Source organism: Paroedura picta, chromosome 3 (genome assembly GCF_049243985.1).
Source record: "Paroedura picta isolate Pp20150507F chromosome 3, Ppicta_v3.0, whole genome shotgun sequence".
NCBI lineage: Eukaryota > Metazoa > Chordata > Lepidosauria > Squamata > Gekkonidae > Paroedura > Paroedura picta.
Window position 1 is genome coordinate 1,518,733 of NC_135371.1, and position 25,550 is coordinate 1,544,282.

A 25,550-nucleotide genomic window follows, 5' to 3' on the forward strand; every position below is an offset into this window, starting at 1 on the left:
CCGTGTACCCAGGGAGCCCATGGGGGCTAGAATGACAGAAGGGTAGATCATGGGAGGGAGGAGGAGAAACCTTGTTGAAGACACTCTCCATCCTCCTTCCCAGCAGTTTAGGCTACGCACAATTGTTCTGTTTTGAAGCCAAGCCGGCCTTCACAGGGCCTCACAGTCAATTGCGAAAACCCAAGCAAGGTCGCCTATTGGTCACAATAAACTCAGAGCTCAGTTCAAGGCGGGAGCTATGGAGGGCAAGCACTTAGTCTGAGGAAGAGGGCCTGCCCTCGAAAGCTCACGCCTTGAATAAATCTTTGTTGGTCTGGACTCTGAGGTTATTGTATTTCTTAAGGCTCCAGGCTGCCCCCAAGAGCAGTGGTCCCCAACCTTTTTATCACCGGGGACCAGTCAACGCTTGACAATTTTACTGAGGCCTGGGAGGGGGGTAGTCTTTTGCCGAGGGATGTCGCCACTGGCTGAGCCCCTGCTGCACTTGCTTTCCCGCCGGTGCCCCAGACTTCCTGCTGGGGGGCTCTGCCAGCAGCATCTGTGCAGTGCCATGCCGAGGGGGAGCCCCAGCCATGGTGGCCGCTGGAGAGCCCCCAAGGTGAGCCGGCAGCAGAGTGACAGGGCAGCCCCCGAGGCAGCAGCCGGGGTGGAGGACGAGGAGGAGCTGCAGCCCGGTACCGACTAATCTAAGGACCGGACTGGTCCCTGGACCGGCGGTGGGGGACCCCTGCCCTAGAGTACCTGCGACCTGGGGCCCCGTGAGATCCCACCAGACCACTCCATGTTCCCCAGGCAGGGCCTGCCCCCCTTCCCTCCAAGATCCAGCCCCACACTTGACTGTCTGTCATTCTTGTTTATTCTTATAGGCTAAATAGGCTGATGAGGACCCCACTTTAGGAGCACGTGTGGCCCACCGAAGCACCGCACGTGACAAAACTCTCCTCTTGGGCGGGCGCAGCGGCGGGGGGGGGGGGCGCGGCTCGAGCCAGCGAGCCCGGCCAGAAGCCCCTCCCACCCCCCCCCCCCCACCCCGGGGGCCGCCCAGGCAAGAGGCAGCGAGGCCGGCCGGGCGGAGCTCCCTGGGGGTTGGCGCAGAGTCAGCGGAAGGGTTAAGGGGACGGAGTCGCCCTGCCTAGAGCGGCCCCGTGACTTCCGGCCGCCCCGCCCCGCCGCTTCCGGCCATGCCTGTTGGGGCCGCCGTGGTCGGAAGGGGCCCGCAGTCCCACCGGTAAGGCCGCGGAAGGGCTCCTCCCTTGGCGCTGGGGGGGGGGGGCGTGGAGGGACCCCTCCCCTTCCTGGGCAATCCCCTCCCCCCTCCCGCCCCCCTGGCCTGGCCTGGCCTGGCTCCAGTCCCCGGGGGAGGGGGGGGTTGGGGTTGGGGGGCTCTCCCTGGGATCTCTCCCTGGGATCCCGAGCGCGGATCCTCCTCCTCCTCCTCCTCCTCGGGGGCCGGGAAGAAGAGGCGGCCACGAAGCTCTGGAGGCGGGACCAAAAGGCTGTTTTGTTCCTGGGGGGAACTGGGCTGCTGCCTCTGCGGGGCGCCTGCCTGAGCGGGCTGCAGAAGCAACCCTGAATCCCCTTGCACGAGAGTAGAAGCCCCCATTGAAACACGCACCCAATGAGCGGGAGCCGTTTCAAACGAGGTTTCCACTCCAGAAGCCCCCCTTGAAGATCAAGCGCCCTCGATGAAAAGGCCCCTTTCACGTTCTCATTCTTCCTCGCGTGCCGCGCTCCCCCATCGTGCTGAAGCCTGACCCACAGTGGAGAGGAAAGGGTTGGCCAGTGAGAAGGCCCTTCTTCTTGATAGACACCCGAGTATGCTGGGAAGGGCTTGGCAGGATCTCCCAGAGCAGAGGGGAAACGAGCGTTACATGCGGTGAAGTTTGACATTTTCATTTCCATGTCCACTAATCTCCGTGAAATTGTCTTAAGTGTATATTTTTCATCCTGACACACCATGTCTAAACCATTTGTTTTAAGCTTAGACTGAATTCTGTTGTGCCAAGTAGAGACAGAAGGATCGCTTAGGAGGTCACCTGTCAAGCTTCCCAAATTGGACGTGAAGTGGATTTTCAACCAACACTTTATGCTCTGTGAGCCGATGGGGCTTTCTGGAACTTGCTCTTCATCTTGATTCCATGTTTTCAATATCTAGACCCCACTTTTCTTCCCCTGGGGGTTTGCCACGTTCTGCCCTGGGGCTCCCAGATTTAATCCGACAACATGACTAGCTCCCTCCTGCTGTTGAATCACTCATTTAAAATAAATGAAGAAAGAAATATTTTTATTGCCCTTCCTTCCTGGTGGGGCCAGGGTCAGTGTGTGTGTTTAGTGTGGCAAAATAAACCAGCAATATGGAAGACAAAAATCCTTAGTTCTGCTTTCAGTGGTCATGAATCAAAGCTCACTTCCTCTGTTGCCGATGTCATATACATGCAAGTATGTGTATATTTACATATGTAAAATTTGAATCCAAACATCAGTCTTGGCTTTGCAGGAGGTCACAGAGCTGATACTTGCCTTCATAGAAAAACCTGACAGAGGAGTCCAGGTGATCCAGCAGTCCAGGTGAAGGCTGCTTGGAGAGGAAGGGAGGATGAGGGCAGAGCCGGACTCAGCTGCCCCTGAATCAGGAAAAGGCCTGGATGGCACCGAAGCCAGGAGCAGAAGGGAGCTGTGGGAAGGAATCCTACGGAATATCCTGGGAAACATCTTCCCTCCAGATGTGCAGCACCAGCAATTCCTGCGGTTCAGCTACCAAGAGGCTGAGGGGCCCCGAGAGGTCTGCAGCCGACTTCATCATCTTTGCCACCAGTGGCTGAAGCCGGAGAGGCACAGCAAGTGGGAGATGCAGGACCTGGTGATCTTGGAAAAGTTCCTCGCTGTCCTGCCCACAGAGATGAAAAGCTGGGTCTGGGAATGCCAGCCAAAGACCAGTTCCCAGGCGGTGGCCCTGGCTGAAGGCTTCCTCCTGAGCCAGGCGGAGGACCAGAATCAGGACCAGCAGGTGAGAGGGATTCATCTAGTTTGGGGTTGGGGCACAAAAGGCGAACAAAAATACAATCCACACAAATAGCCCTGCTGTTTTCATACATACCTCTCCTCTGTCAGTTTCCTCTTCCATTTTTCATCCCTGTCCCCTGAACGGGATCCCCATTTCTTTTTCAGGCACCGGAAACAGTCACACAAGAGCATTACCCTGGAGCCACTTTTCTGGGTAAGAGCGAAAAGGGTGTTTTTCCTGACTGTCAGTGGGCTGCCTCAATGCCCCAAGAAAGATGGTCCCTTTGGGCTTCTCAGTTCAGAAATTCCGTTTGGGGGAGTAAAAATATGAGGTTGGCTTCAATTCACTGCAAGGTAACTGGACAAATGCAGTAACGAATTCCAGTTGGCTTCCAAAATCTAGTGAAAATTATTAATGTCAAAAATTGGGGAATCATTGCATTGGTTTAATAAAAAGGATGACAAAAGCACAAGATTTGAGGAGCTTTTTTTCCATAGAAATTTCTGAGACTCTGACGTCAGGGAATGTCCAGAGTTGACCAACATTAGGGGAAGGTGGCCATCAGATGGTCACAAAACTGCGTTCTTTTAAGGGCCAAGGAAGGGACAGTATTGTCCAAAATAACCTAAGATCCTCTTTTAAAAGTCTGCTTGGCCCGTCAAGAAGGCATGGAGGTCTAATGAAGGGGACGTGTCAGTGGCGTCTCTCACCCTGTCGCCTAGCTGCAAAGATATTTTGGGCTGTGGAAGCTGCCTGTTCCCTGCCTTTCAGAGTTTCTCCTTTTTAAGTTTGGAAGTGGACAATTATCTGTAAACCGCCCGTGGCGCCGCGGGCGCCACGGACTAAATAAGACAGTAAGGGGTTCTGGGGCGGGATGTGTCCGGGATGAGGAAGGGTCCAGATTGGACCCTTCCTCATGACAGACAATCAGAGGGACCAATCGGCAGGCGCGAAGCAGCGCGGCTCGCAGCGGCTCGCAGCGCGGCTCGCAGTTGCTCCTTTGCCGCTGGCCTGAAGCTGCGTCAGGCCAGAGGAAGGCTCCAGAGAGCCTAGGGTGGGGTGGGGTGGGGTGGGGTGGGGGGGCGGCCGGCCCTCTCCTGGCTGCTGGAGCGGCTTCGCAGCATCGGAGACGCTGCGCAGCCGCTCCAGCAGCCAGGAGAGGGCTTCAGAGAGCGTCGGGTGGGGTGGGGGGGCGGCCGGCCTTCTCCTGGCTGCTGGAGCAGCTTCGCAGCATCGGAGACGCTGCGCAGCCGCTCCAGCAGCCAGGAGAGGGCTTCAGAGAGCATCGGGTGGGGTGGGGGGGCGGCCGGGCAGGGCTTCAGAGAGCCTGGGGGGCGGGGGCCGCCGGCCTTCTGGCTGCCGGAGCGGCGAACGCGCCGAAGAGCCGCCGCCCGATCTCAGTTCGCCCCGTTGACCAGTCGGCCCAACTTCGTTGCCAAAACACTGCGCCCCAATGACCAGCCACCACAGGAGCCCACACCCTGCTTGCCAATGCAAGCAGAATGGCGCCGCGTAGCTGCACCCCATCCTCAAAAATGGCCCCTCTGGACGGTAAGCTCCCTCGCCTCTTTCTGCCTAATTGGGCAGCACGCCGCACAACAAGCTGCATTATTGATTCAGAAGCCTTCAAGATAAAAACTAGATGCTGTTCGTTTTTTTAAAGTTGGAAGACAGGACAAGGATTACTTGGATTCAATAAATAACGCTGTCTTACCCACATCAAGCCTTGAGAGGAGCCTGACAGAGCACAAGTTCAAACAAGGAAGTTATTTGCCAGGTAGTAGACCCTGAGTGCTGCTCCACTACCAAACAATCAGAAGACTTCTGACAAACTGCAAGCACTTAATAACATTTGCTTGCCAACTGTATCATGATGGAACAATTTGAGGAGAGTAATTTAAACTTTAGCTTCGACAGTAGACTTTACACTTTAGGGGGGTGGGATCTCCCTTGCAAATAATTGATGCAATATCACAGTACTCCGTGTAAATATTTTTACTGCTTTGTTTGGGGGGGGGATTGTTTCTTATAATCCTACAGAATATTAATTGTATGGCATATCTATGTACTCAATAGTATGGTGAGCTTAACTGCAATGCTACACTGTTCTATCATGAAGTTTGTATTTACACTGAATAAAGGGTTTATGTTTTTTGAGGGAGGGGTATAAAAAAAGAAGATATCTGTTTAAAAGGATCCAAGGGACCTGGAGAGACTTTGACAGGAGAAATCAGAAGTCTGCAGTCCACTGAAGAATTAAACTATTGGGAGTAATAATATGGGCTGATGCACTCAATATAGCAGTAATGCCTTCAGAAAAAGAGAGGAAAAAATTCAGATCCTCTAGGCTGCAATGGAGCTAAATTCAGGATGACAAGAAATGGGAGCAGTACTCATTATGTCTGATTGCTAATTACCCCTTTGAATGATTCAGTTATGCCTGCTACTAGATAATTAGTTTAGTCATTTATGGCTGCACGTCCGCTTCCACGGGCCCCTGCCAGCACCCCCCAACCCACACTCACTGCTAGCGCCCATTGCATTTAGAACTGCAATGGGCTTGATTACTAGTCTGTAATAAAGATGCAAGGATAGTTCCAATCAAGAAGCAAGACAGGGAGAATCTTATCCTGCTGTCCCCCTGGAACTGAAGTGCAAAGAACCCTGGAAGTACCAAATGCCTTCTTTTCCACTTCTTATGCTTCCAGATGTTGCCAAACATTCTTTGCCATCTCTTTGTGGCTCAGAGGGAGCAGTCCCCGTTCAGCCTGATGGGGTAAGTGTGGATGTTGCCCTTGGGTTTCTTCCCTCGCCTTCAGACTCCTTCCCTTGGCTGTTTATTGTGCTGCTCATTAGATAGAAAATGAAAATGGGGGTTGAATCCTGAATGTCAGCATTTTACAGAACTTTTGAGGTGCCTTTAGAAGGGAAAGATAGAGGAATTTGTGTGTTCTTCTTTTCAGGGCCGGGTGACATTGGAGGAGGTGTCTGTCCATTTCACGGAGGAGGAGTGGGCTCTGCTGGATCCGGACCAGAGGAGGCTTCACCAGGAAGTCATGGAGGAGAATGGCCAGAACATGGCCTCTCTGGGTAAGGCTCTGCTGGTTCATGATTGATGGATGCTGAAGACAGAACTCGTTCCTGCCAAGAAGCACCTCAGGTTTGACCTGGGTGGCCCAGGCTGGTCCAGTCTCTTCCAGCCTTGGAAGTTCAGTGGGGTTGGTCCAGGTCAGTCCATGGACGGGAGACCACCAAGGAAGTCCAGGGTCATCCTGCAGAGCAATAGCAAACGACCTCTATCCGTTTCTTGCCTCAACTAACCTTTGGGGCAGGGATAGTCAAACTGCGGCCCTCCAGATGTCCATGGACTACAATTCCCAGGAGCCCCTGCCAGCAAATACTGGCAGGGGCTCCTGGGAATTGTAGTCCATGGACATCTGGAGGGCCGCAGTTTGACTACCCCTGCTTTGGGGTCTCCATCAGTGGGCTATGACTTGGCAGCACTTCCCACTGCCACCACTAGGGGCCCTGAGGTGGATTTCTAATGGAGACTCTCGGTGAGGGAGTAGAGTGGACTCCTACCCATGCAAGGGTGGGGTTTCTGCAAACCGACTCCATAAGTATTCATGTGTAAGCGAAAATTTTGTTTTCAAATGTCAACGAACACAGCAGAGACAGGAGGCATCTCCCCTCCCCCTGCCCAAAACTGCTGGCTTCTTTGTGCTCATGGGGCATTGGGTGGGTGTTTATAGAGCGCTTGGCTTTAAATAAGAAGTAATTTATATGCTACCTCACCACAGAAAAACTCAAGTTTGTTCAAAAAATCTAAACTATCCCAGAAAATCCTAAATACTGCCAAAAATCTGTTTAAAAAGCCACAGGGCAGGAGGACACGGTAAAACAGCTGCTGAGTTGCCCGAGGAATTTCCGAAAACAATCCTTAGTTTAGAAGAGCATAAGAAAGCTAAACAAAAAATAGCCCTGCAATTTCAAGGCCAGTAGGAGAGCAATGTTTTGGCCTGGCTCTATAGAAGGGTAAGCACCAAGTGACCCTTCTGGGGCAGCGGATATCCTCAGTTCAGGGTCCCCCACACACTCCCTTCTCTCCACCTGGCGTATGTCTGCAGTCCAGACCCCAGAGCACAGCCCTTGGGAGGCTGGACACGCAAGGAGTGGAAAGTATGGTCAGCTTTCTACGTTGGGAGGCCAAATTGGATCTCTGTCGTTTGGGTGTCTCATGAATTCGGTTCAGTTCTGTCCTTGGATTTGGGAAGTCACCTTCTAGTCCACCTTCCCATCCCCCCCCCCCGAGCCCCTGGAAGATATGCAAGAAGAAGAGCAGATCGAAGGCTATCACTCCTCAGAGAGAGAACTGCCTCTGCACAAGGAGATTCCACTGGTCCGCCTTGTTTGTGATGGAAGTTCATCCAAGAAAAATCAAGAGTTTATAGACAGAGGGTGAAATGTTGAGAGGGGACTAAATTGCTAAATTGTCATTTGGAGGAGGGCAGGGAAAGTTCCTGTTGAAAGTACGTGAGGAAGGATATTGACTAGATATGCGGAAGAAATGTTTCACAGAGAGAGTAGTTCAGCAGTGGAATCGAGTGCCTTTAGGAAATGATGAGTCATTGGCTGTCTTCAATTAGCGGCTGGACAAATACTGACCAAGGACGCTTTAGGGTGATCCAGCATTGAGCAGGAGGTGGGACTAGATGGCCTGTATGGCCCTTTCCAACTCTATGATTCCCTTTCAAGTGATATCTAGTCATTATCCAGAGCAGTTAATATCCTTCTTTACTTGATTCTCCTTTTGCCTCAAGGTCATATCTGTCTCTCCTCTTTATTCAAGCAGCTGAAGGACCCCAAATGAAGTCTGTGGAAGAACCAGAACACTCCGTCCTGGAGAAAAAAGAGCAGAAAAGAACTGGGACAGCAAAATGGAAAAGAGAGGAGTCTAAATCCTCCCCTCTCAGTGGTGAATCCCAGATGCTAGGCAGATTCTGCGGAATGGACATAGAGGAGACACCTCATCAATGGTTGGAGCATGGAAGGAATTCTTCTCAGAACTGCATGCTTAATATTCATCCAGAAATTCATACAGCGGAGAAATCATGTAAATGCTTGGAGTGTGGAAAGATCTTTGCTCAGAGTTCACACCTTAAATCCCATGAGGATATCCACACTAGAGAGAAACGATATGAATGCATAGAGAGTGGAAAGAGCTTTGCTTGGAGATCACAGCCTACTATCCATCAACATATGTACACTGGGGAGAAACCATATGAATGCTTGGAGTGTGGAAAGAGCTTTGCTCACAGTTCAGGCCTTAAATCACATCAACCTGTCCACACTGGAGAGAAACCCTATAAATGCTTGGAATGTGGAAAGAGCTTTGCTCAGGGCTCACAACTTAAATCCCATCAACGTATCCACACTGGGGAGAAACCATATAAATGCTTGGAGTGTGGAAAGAGCTTTTCACAGAGTTCAAACCTTAAAACTCACCAGCGTATCCACACTGGGGTGAAACCATATGAATGTGTGGAGTGTGGAAAGAGCTTTGCTGAGAAGTCAAGGCTTAAATACCATCAACTTATCCACACTGGGGAGAAACCATATGAATGCTTGGAGTGTGGAAAGGGTTTTGCTGTTAATTCACAGCTTACTAAACATCAAGTTATCCACACTGAGAAGAAACCAAATGAATGCTTGGAGTGTGGAAAGAGCTATGCTTGGAAGTCAGACCTTACAATCCATGAACGTATCCACACTGGGGAGAAACCATATAAATGCTTAGTGTGTGGAGAGAGCTTTGCTCAGCATTCACAACTGAAATCCCATCAATTTATACACACTGGGGAGAAACGATACGAATGTTTGGAGTGTGGAAGGAGCTTTGCTCTCAATTCACAGCTTACTAAACATCAACTTATCCACTTTGTGGAGAAACCATTTGAATGCCTGTTTCCAGTGTTGCAAGAGCTTCAGCCTTCTGCCTAGCATTATGGATATCATAATGTGGAGATTTTGGGTTAGATCAAGACTGTACTGTACAGATGTTGACTGTGTACTGGTTAAGGCATATTTGGAATATATACCATGTTACTATAAAATGTGAGGAGCTATTTTTCTACCCATCTTATGGAGGGGTATCATGGACTTTTAGGATTACCAGATGATGCTGTTCAGGACTTGGCTCTCTTCTCTGCTTGCTCCATTCACCGTATTTAATAATAGTTTGACTACTGGATTAGCTGTTCTCCCTTCTGCAAAAAGAGCAGCCATTACACTACTTAAGCTAACAGCAAGAGCAGTCATTCTTTATGCCATACTGCATCCAACATTTCTGGCAAGCATCCTGCATTGTGTAGGGGGCTGGACTAGATGACCCTTGAGGTCCCTTCCAACTATATTATTCTGTGATTATATCTTAGCATGCCTTTCTCCCAGCATGCTTCGAAAGCAGTTACTGTTGTTCTGGTTCCCTCCATTTTATCCTAACAATATCCATGCTGAAAGGGAGGTTCGACTGAGAATGCGCGACTGGTCCAGAGGTAGCCTGCAGATTACATTGCTGGAAATGGGATTTGAACCTGCATCTCCTAGAGCCTAGTTGGGTACTCTTACCGCTATCAAGAAGACAGATGGGTTAAGGAAATTTATGTAAATAAAATTCTGCTCACATATATCGTGGAGTTAATCAATTTCAGCTATTGGACGCAGCAGAGAAGATGCCTGATGAACTGTGGCAGGAAAGTCATTCGACTGTTGTTGAAACAGCAGTTAAATGCAATACCACAAAGGAAGCCAGAAAAGATCAAAATGGGTCTCACATGAAACTATAAGAATAGCTGAATATAGAAAAGCAGCAAAAACTACAGGCAGAAGGGAGGAAGCAAGAAAATTAAATGTGCATTTTCAAAGGGCAGCAAGAATAGACAGTGAAGCTTGCTGGAATCAGAAATGCTAGCAGTTAGAAGAAGATCACAAAAAGGGATACGCAGATAAACAACAGAGCATCAAGAACTGGTAGTGGAAATACACAGAATAACTGTTCACATGTAGAATGGAAGTTTGTTCTCTTCAAAATGAAAAAGGAATAGAACTTTAACTGGGCATTCTTGAGGAGGAAGTGGAATGGGCCTTGAGAATGGGCCTTGCCCCAGGCATTGACATCATAACCTGCTGAGATGTGCATCAGTCAGAACCCTTACAGCTTTGTGCCAGAAAATCTGGGAAACTAATAACTGGCCAGATGAGTGGAAATGATCTGTGTTTATCCCACTACCAAAAAAAGGGTGACTAAAAATACTGTTCCAATTACCGTATAATAGGCCTCATTTCTCATGTTAGTAAGATCCTGCTTAAAGTCATACAACAATGCATATCAATAATCATTGAAAGAGAATTACCAGATGTTCAAGATGGCTTTCGACGGGAGCATGGGACCAGATAGCAAACCTGCACTTGATTTTGGAAAAGTCACGGGAATATCCAAAGGCTGTCTACACCTGCTTTACTGACTACAAGAAAGCTTTTGATTGTGTGGATCGCATCAAATTGTGGAAAGCCCTGCAAAATTTGGGCGTGTCAGTGTATTTGATCAAACTGATGCGGTTTGATCAACGATTAAGCTTCCTAATAATGTATAGCAGTCTCCAGTTTCCTTTTTCATTAGTTTTTCCCAAAAAAGCTCTCATGATATACAATCAAAAACGTTTTGCAAATCTAGGAAGGCTGCATATAATTTGGTACCTTTACCATTGTGAGTCTTATTGACAAGGTGAGAGAGAATTGCACACTTGTCTATTATAGATTTCCCTTTGCAAAGCCCAGCTTGTTTAGGGTTTAAGATCTTTTGTTTCACCACCCAAGAAGTCTGTTTGCTAAGAATCTGGCACTTATCTTCCGGGATATTGAGAGCAGACTAATGAGGCAATAGTTGCTTGGTAGTGAATGTTCCACTTTTTTATAGCTTGGAACCAGAACTAGGCATCAGGCTGGATCTATTGATCACTGTAAGTAAAGCTACAAGAAGTGTGGACCACCAATCTGGGAAAGCCTTCAAGATTTCAGGGGGCCTGGCACATGAACCTGCTGCTTTTTAAAGTTTTGACAGATCAATTAAAGGTCTGACTGTCTCTGGTGATTCTGGTGGCCAGGATCATGAGCAGCTGAATAAACTAAATGTAAAAATATAAATATTTATTACTATTCAGCTGACGATGGTGACTTTAATAGTGAAAGCTGTTTGAGCATGTAGTCAGCCAGAATGAGCCCCTAGTTGCTCCTTTTCTATAAGTTCTTCCTCAATGGCTCTCTATAATGTAAATATAAACACAGCATCAAACGTGTATAACATAATAAGTGAAATCAGAATAAAGATTTCCATTTATGCATACCTCGATGTGTAGTATTGTCTCAAAAAAATTCTTACCTCAAGGAAAATCAGTGGGACTGATCTCTATTGCCTAGAGATAAGCTGTCATTGGAGAGGCCCCCCTCAAAACAACCAATTTCCCCTGGGGAGCGGATTGCTATAATCTACATACAAACAATTCCAAGATATTCCCAGACATCCTAACCCCCTGGTTTATGAATGTTCCCTGAGGTTTGGAGATGGGGCCTGGGGGTGGGCTGGGAAAAGGAGAAAAGACTGGCTGCCAGCTCCATGTGACCCAATGAGATCTGTGCTCCTCCCCCCTATTTCTTGCTCTAGAGGGGTAGGAGGGCCAGCACCCAGGAGGGCCACAGTGCAGGTGTGGCCTAGCATCTATTGCATTCCTGGATGCAACGGACTTTGCCTCTAGTCGAGAATAAAATCTTGACTATCCAAAGCATTTCCTGCCTACATGAAATAGTGTATTATGGGACAGTTCACGTATAGGATAGATTTGTTTTTAAATGCTTTTGATACTAATGCCCAAAATTGTCTTAGTTGTTTCTGTTACCTGAATTAGTTGTTCCCACTGTATTTTAAAACAAACTTTTTGCTTATTTTGAATTGTTTTAATTCTTCATTTCAAAGTACTTAGTCACCAACCTCAGGCTATTAGATAATCTGTACTGTTAATAAATCAGATGAATTTGGGGTTTCATAGAATCATAGAGTTGGAAGGAACTACCACTAGTCCAACCCCCTGCACTATGCAGGACAAGTGGTATCCTCTTCAATCTTGCCTGTCATCAGACTGGAGAGAGGTGAGTAGCAGGGTGCCTCAGGGCTCAGTGCTCGGCCCGGTACTTTTTAACATATTTATTAATGATCTAGATGAGGGGGTGGAGGGACTACTCATCAAGTTTGCAGATGACACCAAATTGGGAGGACTGGCAAATACTCCGGAAGATAGAGACAGAGTTCAACGAGATCTGAACACAATGAAAAATGGGTAAATGAGAACATGATGCAATTTAATAAAGATAAGTGTAAAGTTCTGCATCTGGGTCAGAAAAATGCAAAGCATGCCTACTGGATGGGGGATACGCTTCTAGGTTACACTGTGTGTGAAGGAGACCTTGGGGTACTTATGGATTGTAAACTAAACATGAGCAGGCAGTGTGATGCAGCGGTAAAAAAGGCAAATGCCATTTTGGGCTGTATCAACAGGGACTGTATCAAAATCACAAGATGTCATAGTCCCATTGTATACGGCACTGGTCAGACCACACCTGGAGTACTGTGTGCAGTTCTGGAGGCCTCACTTCAAGAAGGACGTAGATAAAATTGAAAGGGTACAGAGGAGAGCGACGGAGATGATCTGGGGCCAAGGGACCAAGCCCTATGAAGATAGGTTGAGGGACTTGGGAATGTTCAGCCTGGAGAAAAGGAGGTTGAGAGGGGACATGATAGCCCTCTTTAAGTATTTGAAAGGTTGTCACTTGGAGGAGGGCAGGATGCTGTTCCCGTTGGCTGCAGAGGAGAGGACACGCAGTAATGGGTTTAAACTACAAATACAACGATATAGGCTAGATATCAGGAAAAAAATTTCACAGTCCGAGTAGTTCAGCAGTGGAATAGGCTACCTAAGGAGGTGGTGAGCTCCCCCTCACTGGCAGTCTTCAAGCAAAGGTTGGATGCACACTTTTCTTGGATGCTTTAGGATGCTTGAGGCTGATCCTGCGTTGAGCAGGGGGTTGGACTAGATGGCCTGTATGGCCCCTTCCAACTCTATGATTCTAATAAATAAGAAGGAAAGCTGGTCCTTCAATGCCAGTGACCCTTGGCCTCTTTGTCAATAAAGTCTTCAGTTTGTTTGCCTTTGTTCCATTCTGACCATTGGTGGGTTTCTTCTTTTAAAAAAGAGAAGATGGCTTTCCACATTCCCAGAAGGTTCTGGGGCTGGATGAAGCCCAGAAGAACCAACAGAGGCCGGGTGAGCTTCCTTTTCTAACGGAGGCAACCATGATGCAAAGTGTCTCAGTCTCTGAGGGAACAGCGTCCATTTTGGAGGGGAAATGGACTTCCGAGGGGGGACGTGTCAAAAGGCAACCGTCACAGCGGTCCTTGAGCTTCAGAAAGGTGGTGACAGGATTGGTTGCCCCGTTGTACTGTCAGAACTGCACAAGAAGAAGAAAATAATCTGAATCGGGCCTTTGAATGGGGTATGTTCCCCTCAGCCGGGCTACAGGGATGTCAGCTTCTTCACCAGAGTCTTTGGTCTCCTGGGAGGAGAGGGCTACTGCTTGGGACAGTCCCTTCCCCCTGGAGGAGCCATTGGTGCACCCTTCCTGCTTGGGGTGGGGCTTAAGAGTGGCAGCTTCTCTTCTGGAGAGTTGGATTTGATTCCCTGCTCCTCCACAGGCGGCCAGCTGGATGACCTTGGGCTAGTCACAGTCCTGTTAGTGCTGTTGTCACAGGGAGAGGAAAGGCAATTGTAAGTCGCTTTGGAGCTACTTTGGGTAGTGAAAAGCAGGGTATAAAACCCAACTCTTCTCCATTTCCATTCCACCAGGTCTGATCCCAGGGTTTAGAAGGGGATGCAGAAGGAAAAGCTCCCCTGAGTTTCCACGATCTAATGATCTCCTTTTTTTCTTGCTGAGCAGTTCTATCAGAGCTCTCTTAGCCCTGAGCCTCAGGGGAGGGTGAAATATAAATAATAATAATATAGATAATAAACCTACTTCACAAGGTATCTATTGTGGGGAAAGGAAGGGAAAGTACGTAATTATAAGCTGCTTTGATACTCCTCCAGGTGTTGAAAAGCAGGATATAAATCTTCATCTTCAAGGCAACCCAGTGGAACAGAATATAGGACGTACAAAGGTTAGCATCACTCCATAGAGGCAAGAAAGTATAGTTGCCAACTCTGAGAAGGGGGGGGGGGTTTCTGGAGCTCGGGGAGGGACCTGGGGGGGATAGAAACTCCCTTCCATGGGAGCTGCTTCCTCCAGGGGAGTGGATCTCTGCGGTCTGGAGATCACTTATGCCGGGAGATCTCCCGTCTCCACCTGGAGGTGCCACAAATCTGAAAGAGATTCTGCAGCCACCTAGGAAAGGAGGATCCGTTCAAGTCATCCTCCCTGGCGGCGTCCTAAAGCAGCTCCCCGAAAGGGTTAAGGAGACCGAGTCCCTGTTCCTAGAGCGGCCTCCGACAGGAAGGCCGGGGGCGTGGCCAGAGGGACTTGCGGCTTCTGGCTGGGCCTCCCAGGCGGGCCATCCAACCGGTGCAGCAGGAGGGAGGGGAGGGGAGGGGAGGGGAGGCTGCCCGGTCGAGGAGGACCAGTGTTGGGCCCCGTCGCTCCGCCCACCCTGCAGGACGCTTCATTCCTTCCTTCCCTTCCTTCCTTTCTTCCTATCCACCATATCTTCCTGTAGCGGTTAGGACTTCTAATCTGGCATGCCAGGTTCAATTCTGCGCTCCCCCACATGCAGCCAGCTGGGTGACCTTGGGCTCGCCATGGCACTGATAAAACTGTTCTGATTGAGCAGTTCTCTCAGAGCTCTCTCAGCCTCACCCACCACACAGGGTGTCTGTTGTGGGGAGAGGAAAGGGAAGGCGACCGTAAGCCGCTTTGAGTAAAGAAAAGCGGCATATAAGAACCAACTCTTCTTCTCTTTCCTTCCTTCCTTCCTTCCTTCCTTCCTTCCTTCCTTCCTTCCTTCCTTCCTTCCTTCCTTCCTTCCTTCCTTCCTTCCTTCCTTCCTTCCTTCCCTGGGCCCGGAGCTCCCTGCCCCCTTGGGTGCCCCGGAGGCCGAGCGGGCTCTGCAGGAGGGAGGGAGGCTGTGGACCGAGCAGGGCTATGAGGGGAGGGCCCGAGGCCGGTGGGGCCACAGGGCGAGAGAGGCTGGGAGACGACGAGGGCCCCCCTGCAGACAGGCAGCGCCGGCAGTTCCGGGGCTTCCGCTACGGGGAGGCAGCGGCGGCAGGGGGGCCCCGGGAGGTGTGCAGCCGGCTCCACCGTCTGTGCTGCCGCTGGCTGGAGCCAGAGAGGAGCACCAAGAGGCAGATGCTGGACCGGGTGATCCTGGAGCAATTCCTGGCCGTCCTGCCCCCGGAGATGCAGGGCTGGGTGAGAGGATGCGGGCCGGAGAGCAGCGCCCAGGCGGTGGCCCTGGCCGAAGGCTTCCTCCTCAGCCAGGCCCAGCCAAAGGAGGACCACGAGCGGCAGGTGGGGGGGGGGCAGGGGGAGAACCCCTCGGAGCCCGTCCCCTCCTCACTTTCTCACTGCTTCCCGCTGTCTGGACTGATCCACTTCATTGCTCTTTCAGCTGCAGGAGAAGATTGCACAGGAGCAGGACCACCACGCAGGTGTTCCAGGTAAGAGCCAAAGGGGTCTTTTCCCCTCAGAATAAGAGGGGGGGCTCCTTCTGTGCTCCCCTATGCCTCTGTGGCAAAGATTGGATTCTGGATCAGGGTCAAAACCCAGCTAGAACAAAGAGGATGTGTCGGTGGCATTTCCCCCAGTGTCACATCAGTACGACGTCAAGACGGTAACCGGTTTCTCCACCCAGAACAAGGGGGCTTTCTCTAGGTGTTCTGCTCAGGGATTCTGGGATTTGGGAGTTGCATTTCTGGCCTGGGGGTTTCTGTCACCTTCTTGCATCTTTCCTTCCTAATTCTGTGAATTGTAGAGAAACAGACCTCTGCTTTGTATACAACAACGATCTGGATTTGTCAAAAGTGTGGAAGCAAAAGTCTTATCTAAAAGAGGGACACAAGGGTAGTTGCAGCCATCAGCTCATTTTCCCCACTTGGAACTGAACTGCCGCATATTTGGAAACTACAGACTGCTGGACAATGACCTTTTAATCCTTCCAGGTGACTCCCTAAAACTCGGGATGCGTTCTTGGCCACCCCCTTCTGCCCAAGAGGAAGCTGCTCCTGAGCAGCCTGATGGGGTAAGTGGTTAACTTTGGATTGCGCCCTCCCTAGGCAAGGGAGACGCACCCCCCCCCCTGCCCCCATGTCTCTTTTCCTCAGCTGCTCACTGGGTCGAAGGAGGAAGCATCTGACGGGGTTGTCCTGAGCCTCTGTGTCTTATTACCTTGCCCTAAGAAAGGGAAGGATTCTGGCATTACCTGTGGAAACAGTGGGTGTCCCCCCCTCTTTCCAGGGCCGGGTGACCCTGGAGGAGGTGTCTGTCCATTTCCCGGAGGAGGAGTGGGCTCTGCTGGATCCGGGCCAGAGGAGGCTTCACCAGGAAGTCATGGAGGAGAACAGCCAGAACGTGGCCTCTCTGGGTAAGGCTCCCCTGGCTCTCGATTGAGGGATGCTGAAGGCAGAAGTCCTTGCTGCTCAGTGTGGTTCCCAGGCCAGCCCAATCGCCAATAAGGGCCCTGATGGGGGTCTGCCAGTGGAGCCTCTCAGTTGAGGAGTGGGTGCCTCTGGGTCTCATGGGGATCTAAGCAGGGTTTGTCTTGCTTCCTATGAAGACAGGAGACTGCGCAGTCCGAACCTCCCTTTTCCTAGTAATGCAAGCAAGCTGGACTTGCATTTGGCCCTTAACAGGAATAACTCAGGAAAATGCAACCTGTGCTTCCAAGTTCTTCAACCCCCCCCCCCCCGACCAGATGTCACCTCTGAACCTCTGTCCATTATTTGTGACACTTCTTGGAGAACAGGTGAGGTGCCAGATGATTGGAGGCGGGCAAATGTTGTCCCCATCTTCAAGAAAGGGAAAAAGGAGGATATGGGTAACTATTGACCCGTAAGCTTGACATCTGTGACTGGGAAAATTTTTGAACAACATCAAACATCTGGTCCTTGAGCGGCTGGAACTGAGAGCTGTAATTTCTAAGACTCATCATGGGTTTTGCAAGAACAAGTAATGTCAGACCAACCTTATCTCTTTTTTTGAGAAAGTGACTACTTTGCTGGATCAGGGGAATGCTGTGGACATAGTTTATCTGTTTTTCAGTAAACCTTTTGATAAAGTTCCACATAACTGGTTGACAGATCATACCCAAAGAGTGCATGTTAATGGTTCAGCATCATCTTGGAGAAGTGACAAGTGGAGTGCCCCAGGGATCTGTCCTGGGGCCTGTGTTGTTCAGCATATTTCTAAATGATCTGGATGAGGTAATAGAGGGGGTGCTTATTAAATTTGCAGACGATACTAACCTGGGAGGGATAGCAAACACATAAGACGGAATAAGGATACAGGATGATCTTGATAGGCTCGAGAAATGGGCTAAACAGAATAAATTGAAATTCAATAGGAACAAATGTAAAGAAGTTCCTGACAGTGAGAGCGTTTCCTCAGTGGAACAGGCTTCCTCGGGAGGTGGTGGGTTCTCCATCGTTGGAAATTTTAAAACAGAGGCTGGAGAGCCATCTGACGGAGAGGCTGATTCTTTGAAGGTTCAAGAGGGTGACCGGTTACAGTGGGTGAGTGTCCTGCATTATGCAGGGGGTTGAACTAGATGACCCAGGAGGTCCCTTCCAGCTCTATGATTCTGATAGCCCAGGGCCTACTTTTGCTAATCTGCTTTATGCCAATAAAGGTATTGTGTGTGTGAGGGTACCTTTTGCCCATCCCCAATAAATCACGCTGAGAGAAAAAGAACCTCTTGTATATTGTTAGTGCAGCAGCAATATAGACACAGGGGAGTTCCCAAATCTGTAGGCGGAACAATAGGATACATGAGGCTTTATAATAATCCATTGAAGGTAGGGAAAGATGTTGCTTTTCAGGTCAAACACATAACTTAGGTTCTCCACCCCCTTGCACATCCCACAGGATCACAACATAGTATCCATGCCAGCTTCCTGTAAAGCTCAAATGATTCATATAGACAATCACTGCTTTCCCTGAGAACAGGTTGGCTTGACATTGGCCGTATTCCAAAATACAGTCAAGAACAAATTCCTGGGCCTTCTCTTACGAAACAGTCTGGTACACCAAGGTATAATTAAGAAAATATTATTTCACCCCTCACTCCATCAGTACTATGATTCTAACAGACAAACTGACACAAAAACACTCTCAGATAACCCAGGGAAACAGCAACCAACAAGCAAATTGAGCATTGAAAGGAGGAAAGTCAATGCAGAATGACAAAGAAAATCTGACAGATACGCATGGTGAAAGCAAAGGAAAATACCTATGTATAAAAGTCCTCCTTTGCTTGATTCTGCTGTATCCAGAAGGTCTTACTTGCCTTTTCTCTTCTAGAAGCTGATGGACCACAGGACAAGTCCCAGGAAGAACCACAGCATCACCTACTTGAAATACAAGATGAGAAAAGAATCAATGCAACAAAATGGAAGGGGGGGAATGAATGGCCTCCGCAGGGTCCTGAATCCCAAGTCTTTGATAGACACAGAACAATTAATGCAGGGGACAAAACTAATCACTGGATGCAGTCTGGAAGGAGTTCTGCTCAGAATGGCATCTCTGCTGTTCATCAACAAATCAGCATAAAGGAGAAGACATATCAATGCTTAGATTGTGGAAAGGACCTTTCCCAGAGTGACACCCTATTTCCTGATCAAGGAATCAGCACTGGGGAGAAACCGTATGAATGCTTAGAGTGTGGACATGATTCAGACCTTATAGGACATCAGTGTATCCATACTAGGGAGAAATCATATAAATGCATATCTGGCACAAAGCATTTTTCTTGTACTTCAAATCTTAGACATCATTGCATCCACATTGAAAAGAAACCACTTCAAAGAGAGAAACCATATAAATGTTTTGAATGTGAAAAGAGCTTTGCTTGGAGTTCACACATAATAATCCATCAACGTATCCACACAGGTGAAAAACCATATGAATGCTTGGAATGTGGAAAGAACTTTGCTCAAAGTTCACACCTTAAATCCCACCAACGTATCCACACAGGGGAGAAACCACATAAATGCTTTGAGTGTGGAAAGAGCTTTGCTGGGAATTCAGAGCTTAAATCCCATCAACGTATCCACTCAGGGGAGAAACCATATGAATGCTTGGAATGTGGAAAGAGGTTTGCTTGGAGGACACAAATAATATCCCATCAACATATCCACACAGGGGAGAAACCATATAAATGCTTGGAATGTGGAAATAACTTTGTTCGGAGTTCACACCTTAAATCCCATCAACGTATCCACACAGGGGAGAAACCATTTGTCTGCTTGGAGTGTGGAAAGAGATTTGCTTGGAGTTCAGAACTTAAATCCCATCAACATGTCCACACAGGTGAGAAACCATATAAATGTTTGGAGTGTGGAAAGAGCTTTGCTCGGAGTTCACAACTTAACTCCCATCAACATATCCACACAGGGGAGAAACCGCATAAATGCCTGGTGTGTGGAAAGAGCTTTGCTCGGAGTTCAGAACTTAAATCCCATCAACATATCCACACAGGGGAGAAACCCCATAAATGTCTGGAGTGTGGAAAGAATTTTGCTTGGAGTTCACATCTTAAAGCCCATCAACGTATCCACACAGGGGAGAAACCACATAAATGCTTTGAGTGTGGAAAGAGCTTTGTTCGAAGGTCACAACTTAAAGCTCATCAACGTATCCACACAGGGGAGAAACCACATAAATGCTTTGAGTGTGGAAAGAGCTTTGTTCGAAGTTCACAACTTAAAGCTCATCAACGTATCCACACAGGGGAGAAACCACATAAATGCTTTGAGTGTGGAAAGAGCTTTGTTCAAAGTTCACAACTTAAAGCTCATCAACGTATCCACACAGGGGAGAAACCACATAAATGCTTTGAGTGTGGAAAGAATTTTGCTTGGAGTTCAAATCTTAAAGCCCATCAACGTATCCACACAGGGGAGAAACCACATAAATGCTTTGAGTGTGGAAAGAGCTTTGTTCGAAGTTCACAATTTAAAGCTCATCAACATATCCACACAGGGGAGAAACCCCATAAATGTCTGGAGTGTGGAAAGAATTTTGCTTGGAGTTCACATCTTAAAGCCCATCAACGTATCCACACAGGGGAGAAACCACATAAATGCTTTGAGTGTGGAAAGAGCTTTGTTCGAAGTTCACAACTTAAAGCTCATCAACGTATCCACACAGGGGAGAAACCACATAAATGCTTTGAGTGTGGAAAGAGCTTTGTTCGAAGTTCACAACTTAAAGCTCATCAACGTATCCACACAGGGGAGAAACCATATAAATGCTTTGAGTGTGGAAAGAGCTTTGCTCAGAATTCAGATATTAAATCCCATCTACGTATCCACATGGGACAAACCATATAAATTTCTGGAATGTGGGAAGATCTCTCCTTGGAGTTCACAACTTATACCCCATCAATGTATCCATACAGGGGACAAGCCATAAATGTTTGGAGTGAGGAAAGAGCTTTGCTCAGAGTTCACAAATTAAATACCATCTACATATCCACACGGGAGAAACCCCATAAATGCTTGGAGTGTGGAAAGAGCTGTATCTTTGTTCAGACCAAAAATCCCACTATCATATCCACACGGGAGAACCATATGAATGTTTGGAGTTTGGAATGAGCTTTGTTTTTAATTCTCAGCTCACTAAACATCAATGTATCTACACGGGAGAAACCAGTACCATGTTTGGAGTGTGGAAGAAGCTTTGTTCCGTGTTCAGATCTTCTATCCCATCAGCATATCCACAGAGGGATATTCCACGCTGGATATGAACTGCATACATGCCTGGAGTGTGGAAAGTCTTCAGAGTTCACAGCTTACTGACCATCAACAAAGCCACACATGGCAGAAACCATCAAATGGTAGGGGAACCTACGAGGGGCTTGGCCATACTCGACTCAATACTGATCAACACACCAGTGGCTGGGAGGACGGGATGAAGGAGGTGGGGGGAAGTGACTATGTCCTGCTAGAATTCCTTTTGTGATTGGGGGGTCAAGGAAGTTCAGTCAGACACATACGTGTACGTTGTCTCCTTGGCTCCCTGCCAGGATGTTTTGCAGGCCTGCTGCACCATATTCCCTGGGTCCTCCTCACTGAATGCTCATGAATATTCCTTCTCCCTTACACACACTCTGTATGTTCTCGTGGCAGAAGGCCAGATGGTCTCACTAACTCAGGATCTTTATTCTCATCTTGAGCTATGAATTATGAGCTATATTTTTTCCTTTGAAGATCACTCTATTCTTGTGTGAACTTTGTGTCTTGAACATTCTGTTGCTGGAGGTGGGTGGAATTTCTATAAAGTATCTTTGAACATTGTAAGCCTTGTTCAAAGTTTCTCAAGAGTCACCTAAGATGCTGTGTTCCTGAATATTCCTGTCCTGGAAATAAACTTCAGAATCTTTTGCCTGAGTTTTGTGTTAACCTGTTTTCTAGTAACTTTTACTGCATTACAAGGACAGTATGTTAGAGTTTGGTAGGGCAGACTTTAATAAACGCAGAGACATGATGAGGACAAGAGTGATGGAAGAGCACCAATGAGGGTAAAAATATTCCTCCTTAGTAAAAAATATTCCACCTTAGTGTCTGGATTCCTCAAGGCGGTGGGTCGTCAACCAGCTCTCCCCCACCCCCGGAAGCGGTCCTCAACCTGGAAAAGGTTGGGGACCGCTGCCTTAGAAGATTGTGGAAAGTTTGAAAAGGAGAATTATTGGTGGGCAGCCACAAAAAGAAGAAGTCTCAAAGTGGATTCCAGTCGCCTTCCCTTTCCTCTCCCCACAACAGACACCCTGTGAGGGAGGTGAGGCTGAGAGAGCCCTGATATTAATGGAGAAGAGTTGGTTCTTATATGCCACTTTTCTCTACCCAAAGGAGGCTCAAAGCGGATTACAGTCGCCTTCCCTATCCTCTCCCCACAACAGACACCCTGTGAGGTGGGTGAGGCTGAGAGAGCCCTGAGATTCCTGCTCGGTCAGAACAGTTTTATCAGTGCCCTGGCGAGCCCAAGGTCACCCAGCTGGCTGCATGTGGGGGAGTGCAGAATCAAACCCAGCAAAAGGACAAGCAGCCTTCAGAGACAAAGATCCTTGGTGAAAATGAGGCGACAGCATATGCGGGGGGGGGGGGGGCATGCAGGGGAGCAGCACCTAACAGCCAGCAGGATGGCCACCCAACAGTAAATGCAGCTGATTGAATCGTTCCTTACAATTTAAACGAATACCCGCCCTGCTTGAAACTAACCCAAAAGTTAAAACCAACCATGGGGCGCACACACTCACACACACACACACACACACAAAAAGGGAGAACACAGTTGTGTGACAGTATCTGCTTTTTCTCACTGAATACAGAACAGCTCATTCAGCATTTCAATTATTATTAAATCCTGGAGGCAAAGTGAGTTGCACCCAGGAATACGAGGGGCGCGAACCCTTGCGCCTGCACCGTGACCCTCCTCCCCTCCCCTCCCCTCCCCTCCCTGCTCCAGATCCAGGGTGGCAAAGAGGTGAAAGAGGAGCACACTCCAATCACAAGAGCTTGTTTTAAATTGTGACTCCTCCTCCATATGGGGAGCCGGCTGGGTTGCCAACCTCCAGGTGGGGGCCTGGAAACCATCAGGAACATGAAAGACAGAGAAAGAGACAGAGAAAGATAGAGGGGGAGGGGAAGGAGGGGGGGAAAGAAAGCCTCAGTTCAACTGGGGAGAATAGCTGTTTTGGAGGGGCACTGTCCTTCCTACTCCCACCCCCATGCAACAGGTCTACATGGTCATCACCACTGTCCCCACCTTTCCATCCAACCCCACATCTTCTGAAGGCCAGGCCATGGACAGGTGGGCCGCCACCTTCCCACCCCCCAAATCTTCCAGATATCAGGCCAGGAAGGCTGTGGGGGTGGGTTGCCCCCTTCCTTCCCCTCGGATCTCCCAAAGGCAAGGCTGCTCAGGGAAGGCGACAGGGAATGGGCTACCTCCTTTCCATCCTCCCCCATCTCCCAAAGGGCAGGCTGTGAGGTTTTGCCTCCTTCCTGCCCCCCTCCCCCATGTATCCAAAGGCCAAGCTGCCCAGGGAAGGCCAGGGAGATGGGCTGCCTCCTTCTGCAGGGGGCTTCACCCTCCCCGAGGGGTCTCTTTGCCCAGCCAGCCTCACTGCGGAGGAGAACGGTCCGGAAAGGGAAGCTGAGGGGATGCGGAGCGATCCCTGACTCTGTGCTGGGAGAGGCTGTCTTGTGATCCCTGAGAACCCCCAGGAGGCAGCAGGGGGGTTTGTGGCTGGGCTCACTGGCTTGAGCCCCACAGAGCATTACCCAGACATGGGCTGTGCTGCTCCTTCCTGAGAGGCGACTTTGCCCGGGGGAGGGTGGGGAGGGTGGATTTGGGGTGGCAGGACTGCCCCTTTGGAAAGCCATGCCAGAGTGGGGAGAACTTACCAGACATCCAATGCGCAACCTGCCTGGCCTGGAATAGATATTTTAGAACCACATTTGCCATGATTTGGACATTTGGGCTCACAGTTCTGTGGTGTCCCCATAGTTCTGGTCTTGGTTCCTGTGCAGGCAACTGGCAAGTGTCGCTGTGTGCTACGTGGCTGTAGTGTGATGCCCACCCCCCTGAGCTCTCTGTCTTCCTTTGTCATCTCTATTTTCTGGCCGCTTCATTTCAGTTTGAATCCAGGGGTGCCTTTAAGACCAGCAAAGTTTACTTCCAGGTATCAGCTTTCGTGTGCAGGCCCACTTCATCAGATATTTGTACCTGACAAAATGTGCATGCACATACCTTGCATAAAATGTTGTTGGTCTTGAAGGTGCCACTGGACTCCAACTGCAAACAAGGGGCTGATTGCGCATCTCTTTTTTCCTCATCTCTGTAGAGATTTGCCAAATTTGGTCTCTGCTCTTTGCTGTTGGGCACACCCAGGCCGGGCAGGGTCAAAAGGTTCCATCTCTGGTCTCTGTGCAATCACCAGAAGGACAGGGCTCCTGCAATCAGCTGACCTCCAGGGTCAGTTGCCTGTGTGAAGATTAAGGGATACAGCATCTTGTACTCTGATGATAACAACGGAACGTGTACATAGCTATAAGTATTGTGAAGCTTTTTTTCTGAGCTGTAAAACTGAATAAAAAGCTCAGGAGAAAGATCGCGCTGAGCAAGCCAGCCCAGGGAGAGAAGCAGGCCTTGTGTCTGTCATTACTTCACATCTTGTAGAATACTTTTCTCACGTGGAATGCAGCGCTGTTTCCTGCAGACGTTCCCAGAGACCTCAATGGCAGCCCCATTCTGCCTCTCTCATAGACCTAGGCCCATGACTCAGCAATAAGAGCATCTGCATGGCCTGCAGAAGGTCACAGGTTCAATTCCTTTCATCTCCAAAACAGCAACAAATACTCGAACTGAAATACTGGAGTAGGGGAAGAAGAGCTGTTTTTCGATACCCTGAGAGCAAGCCCATTGGCTAATGCAAGCCACTCACAATGGAACAAATAGTTGAGATGCCTTCACCCATTTCTAGATCTCCAAAATGCTGAATGAGTCTGAATGCTTTCCGGGTACTCAAGTCACATTGCTGGAGCAAGACAATAAAATAGTAAGAGGCATGCTCTAATGCAGGGGTAGTCAAACTGCGGCCCTCCAGATGTCCATGGACTACAATTCCCACGAGCCCCTGCCAGCGAATGCTGGCAGGGGCTTGTGGGAATTGTAGTCCATGGACATCTGGAGGGCCGTAGTTTGACTACCCCTGCTCTAATGTGACTCTGAGGCTGAGTGTCGGGGTCCTACAAGGGTCTCCCTTTAGAATCTCAGCACTGGGCAAGGGTCTCCTGCTCAGCTAGGATCAGCAAAGGAAGGCGGAAGCATCGGGGTCCTGCCCACTCTGCTAGCTGCCTGCTCTAGCTTCGTGCAGGGGTTCATGAGCGGAGATGTTCAGCCTGCAGATGGGATGCAGAGTTATGACTGGGAAGAAGGATCATAGGTTTTGTTTTCATTCCTTAGATATGTCATAGGCCTTTAGGTGGTGATAGTCTTTCCCTGTAGGCAGATGTTCTAGATTCTAAAGCTGTGTACCAATTTAAAAAGACCTGGTCACTTTTGAGAACTCAGACCGCGCTCAGAGTGCTCCTCTCAAGTTGTTCTGTCGTTTGTGGGTGCCTGCAGAGAGAGAGAGAGAGAGAGAGAGAGAGAGAGAGAGAGACCCTTCATGTGCCCCAATCTGCAGATAAACAGAAGGGCACTATTCCAGTTTGGGTGGTGACAGACT

The 25,550-nt window shown here is 49.1% G+C and overlaps 1 protein-coding gene across 1 annotated transcript; it reads left to right on the forward strand.

Moving 5' to 3' along the window:
- Positions 1–1,084: 1,084 nt before the first annotated feature.
- Positions 1,085–21,701, forward strand: LOC143833808 (uncharacterized). The gene is given in 17 exon segments (XM_077330034.1): positions 1,085–1,228; positions 2,498–3,007; positions 3,169–3,217; positions 5,713–5,780; positions 5,968–6,094; positions 7,854–9,003; positions 10,980–11,022; positions 15,011–15,613; positions 15,714–15,762; positions 16,264–16,343; positions 16,559–16,685; positions 18,620–20,633; positions 20,635–20,727; positions 20,729–20,800; positions 20,802–20,857; positions 20,860–20,959; positions 20,961–21,701. Coding segments are annotated over 16 exon segments (5,199 nt in total). The 5' UTR covers positions 1,085–1,228; positions 2,498–2,596; the 3' UTR covers positions 21,118–21,701.
- The last annotated feature ends 3,849 nt before the right edge of the window (positions 21,702–25,550 follow it).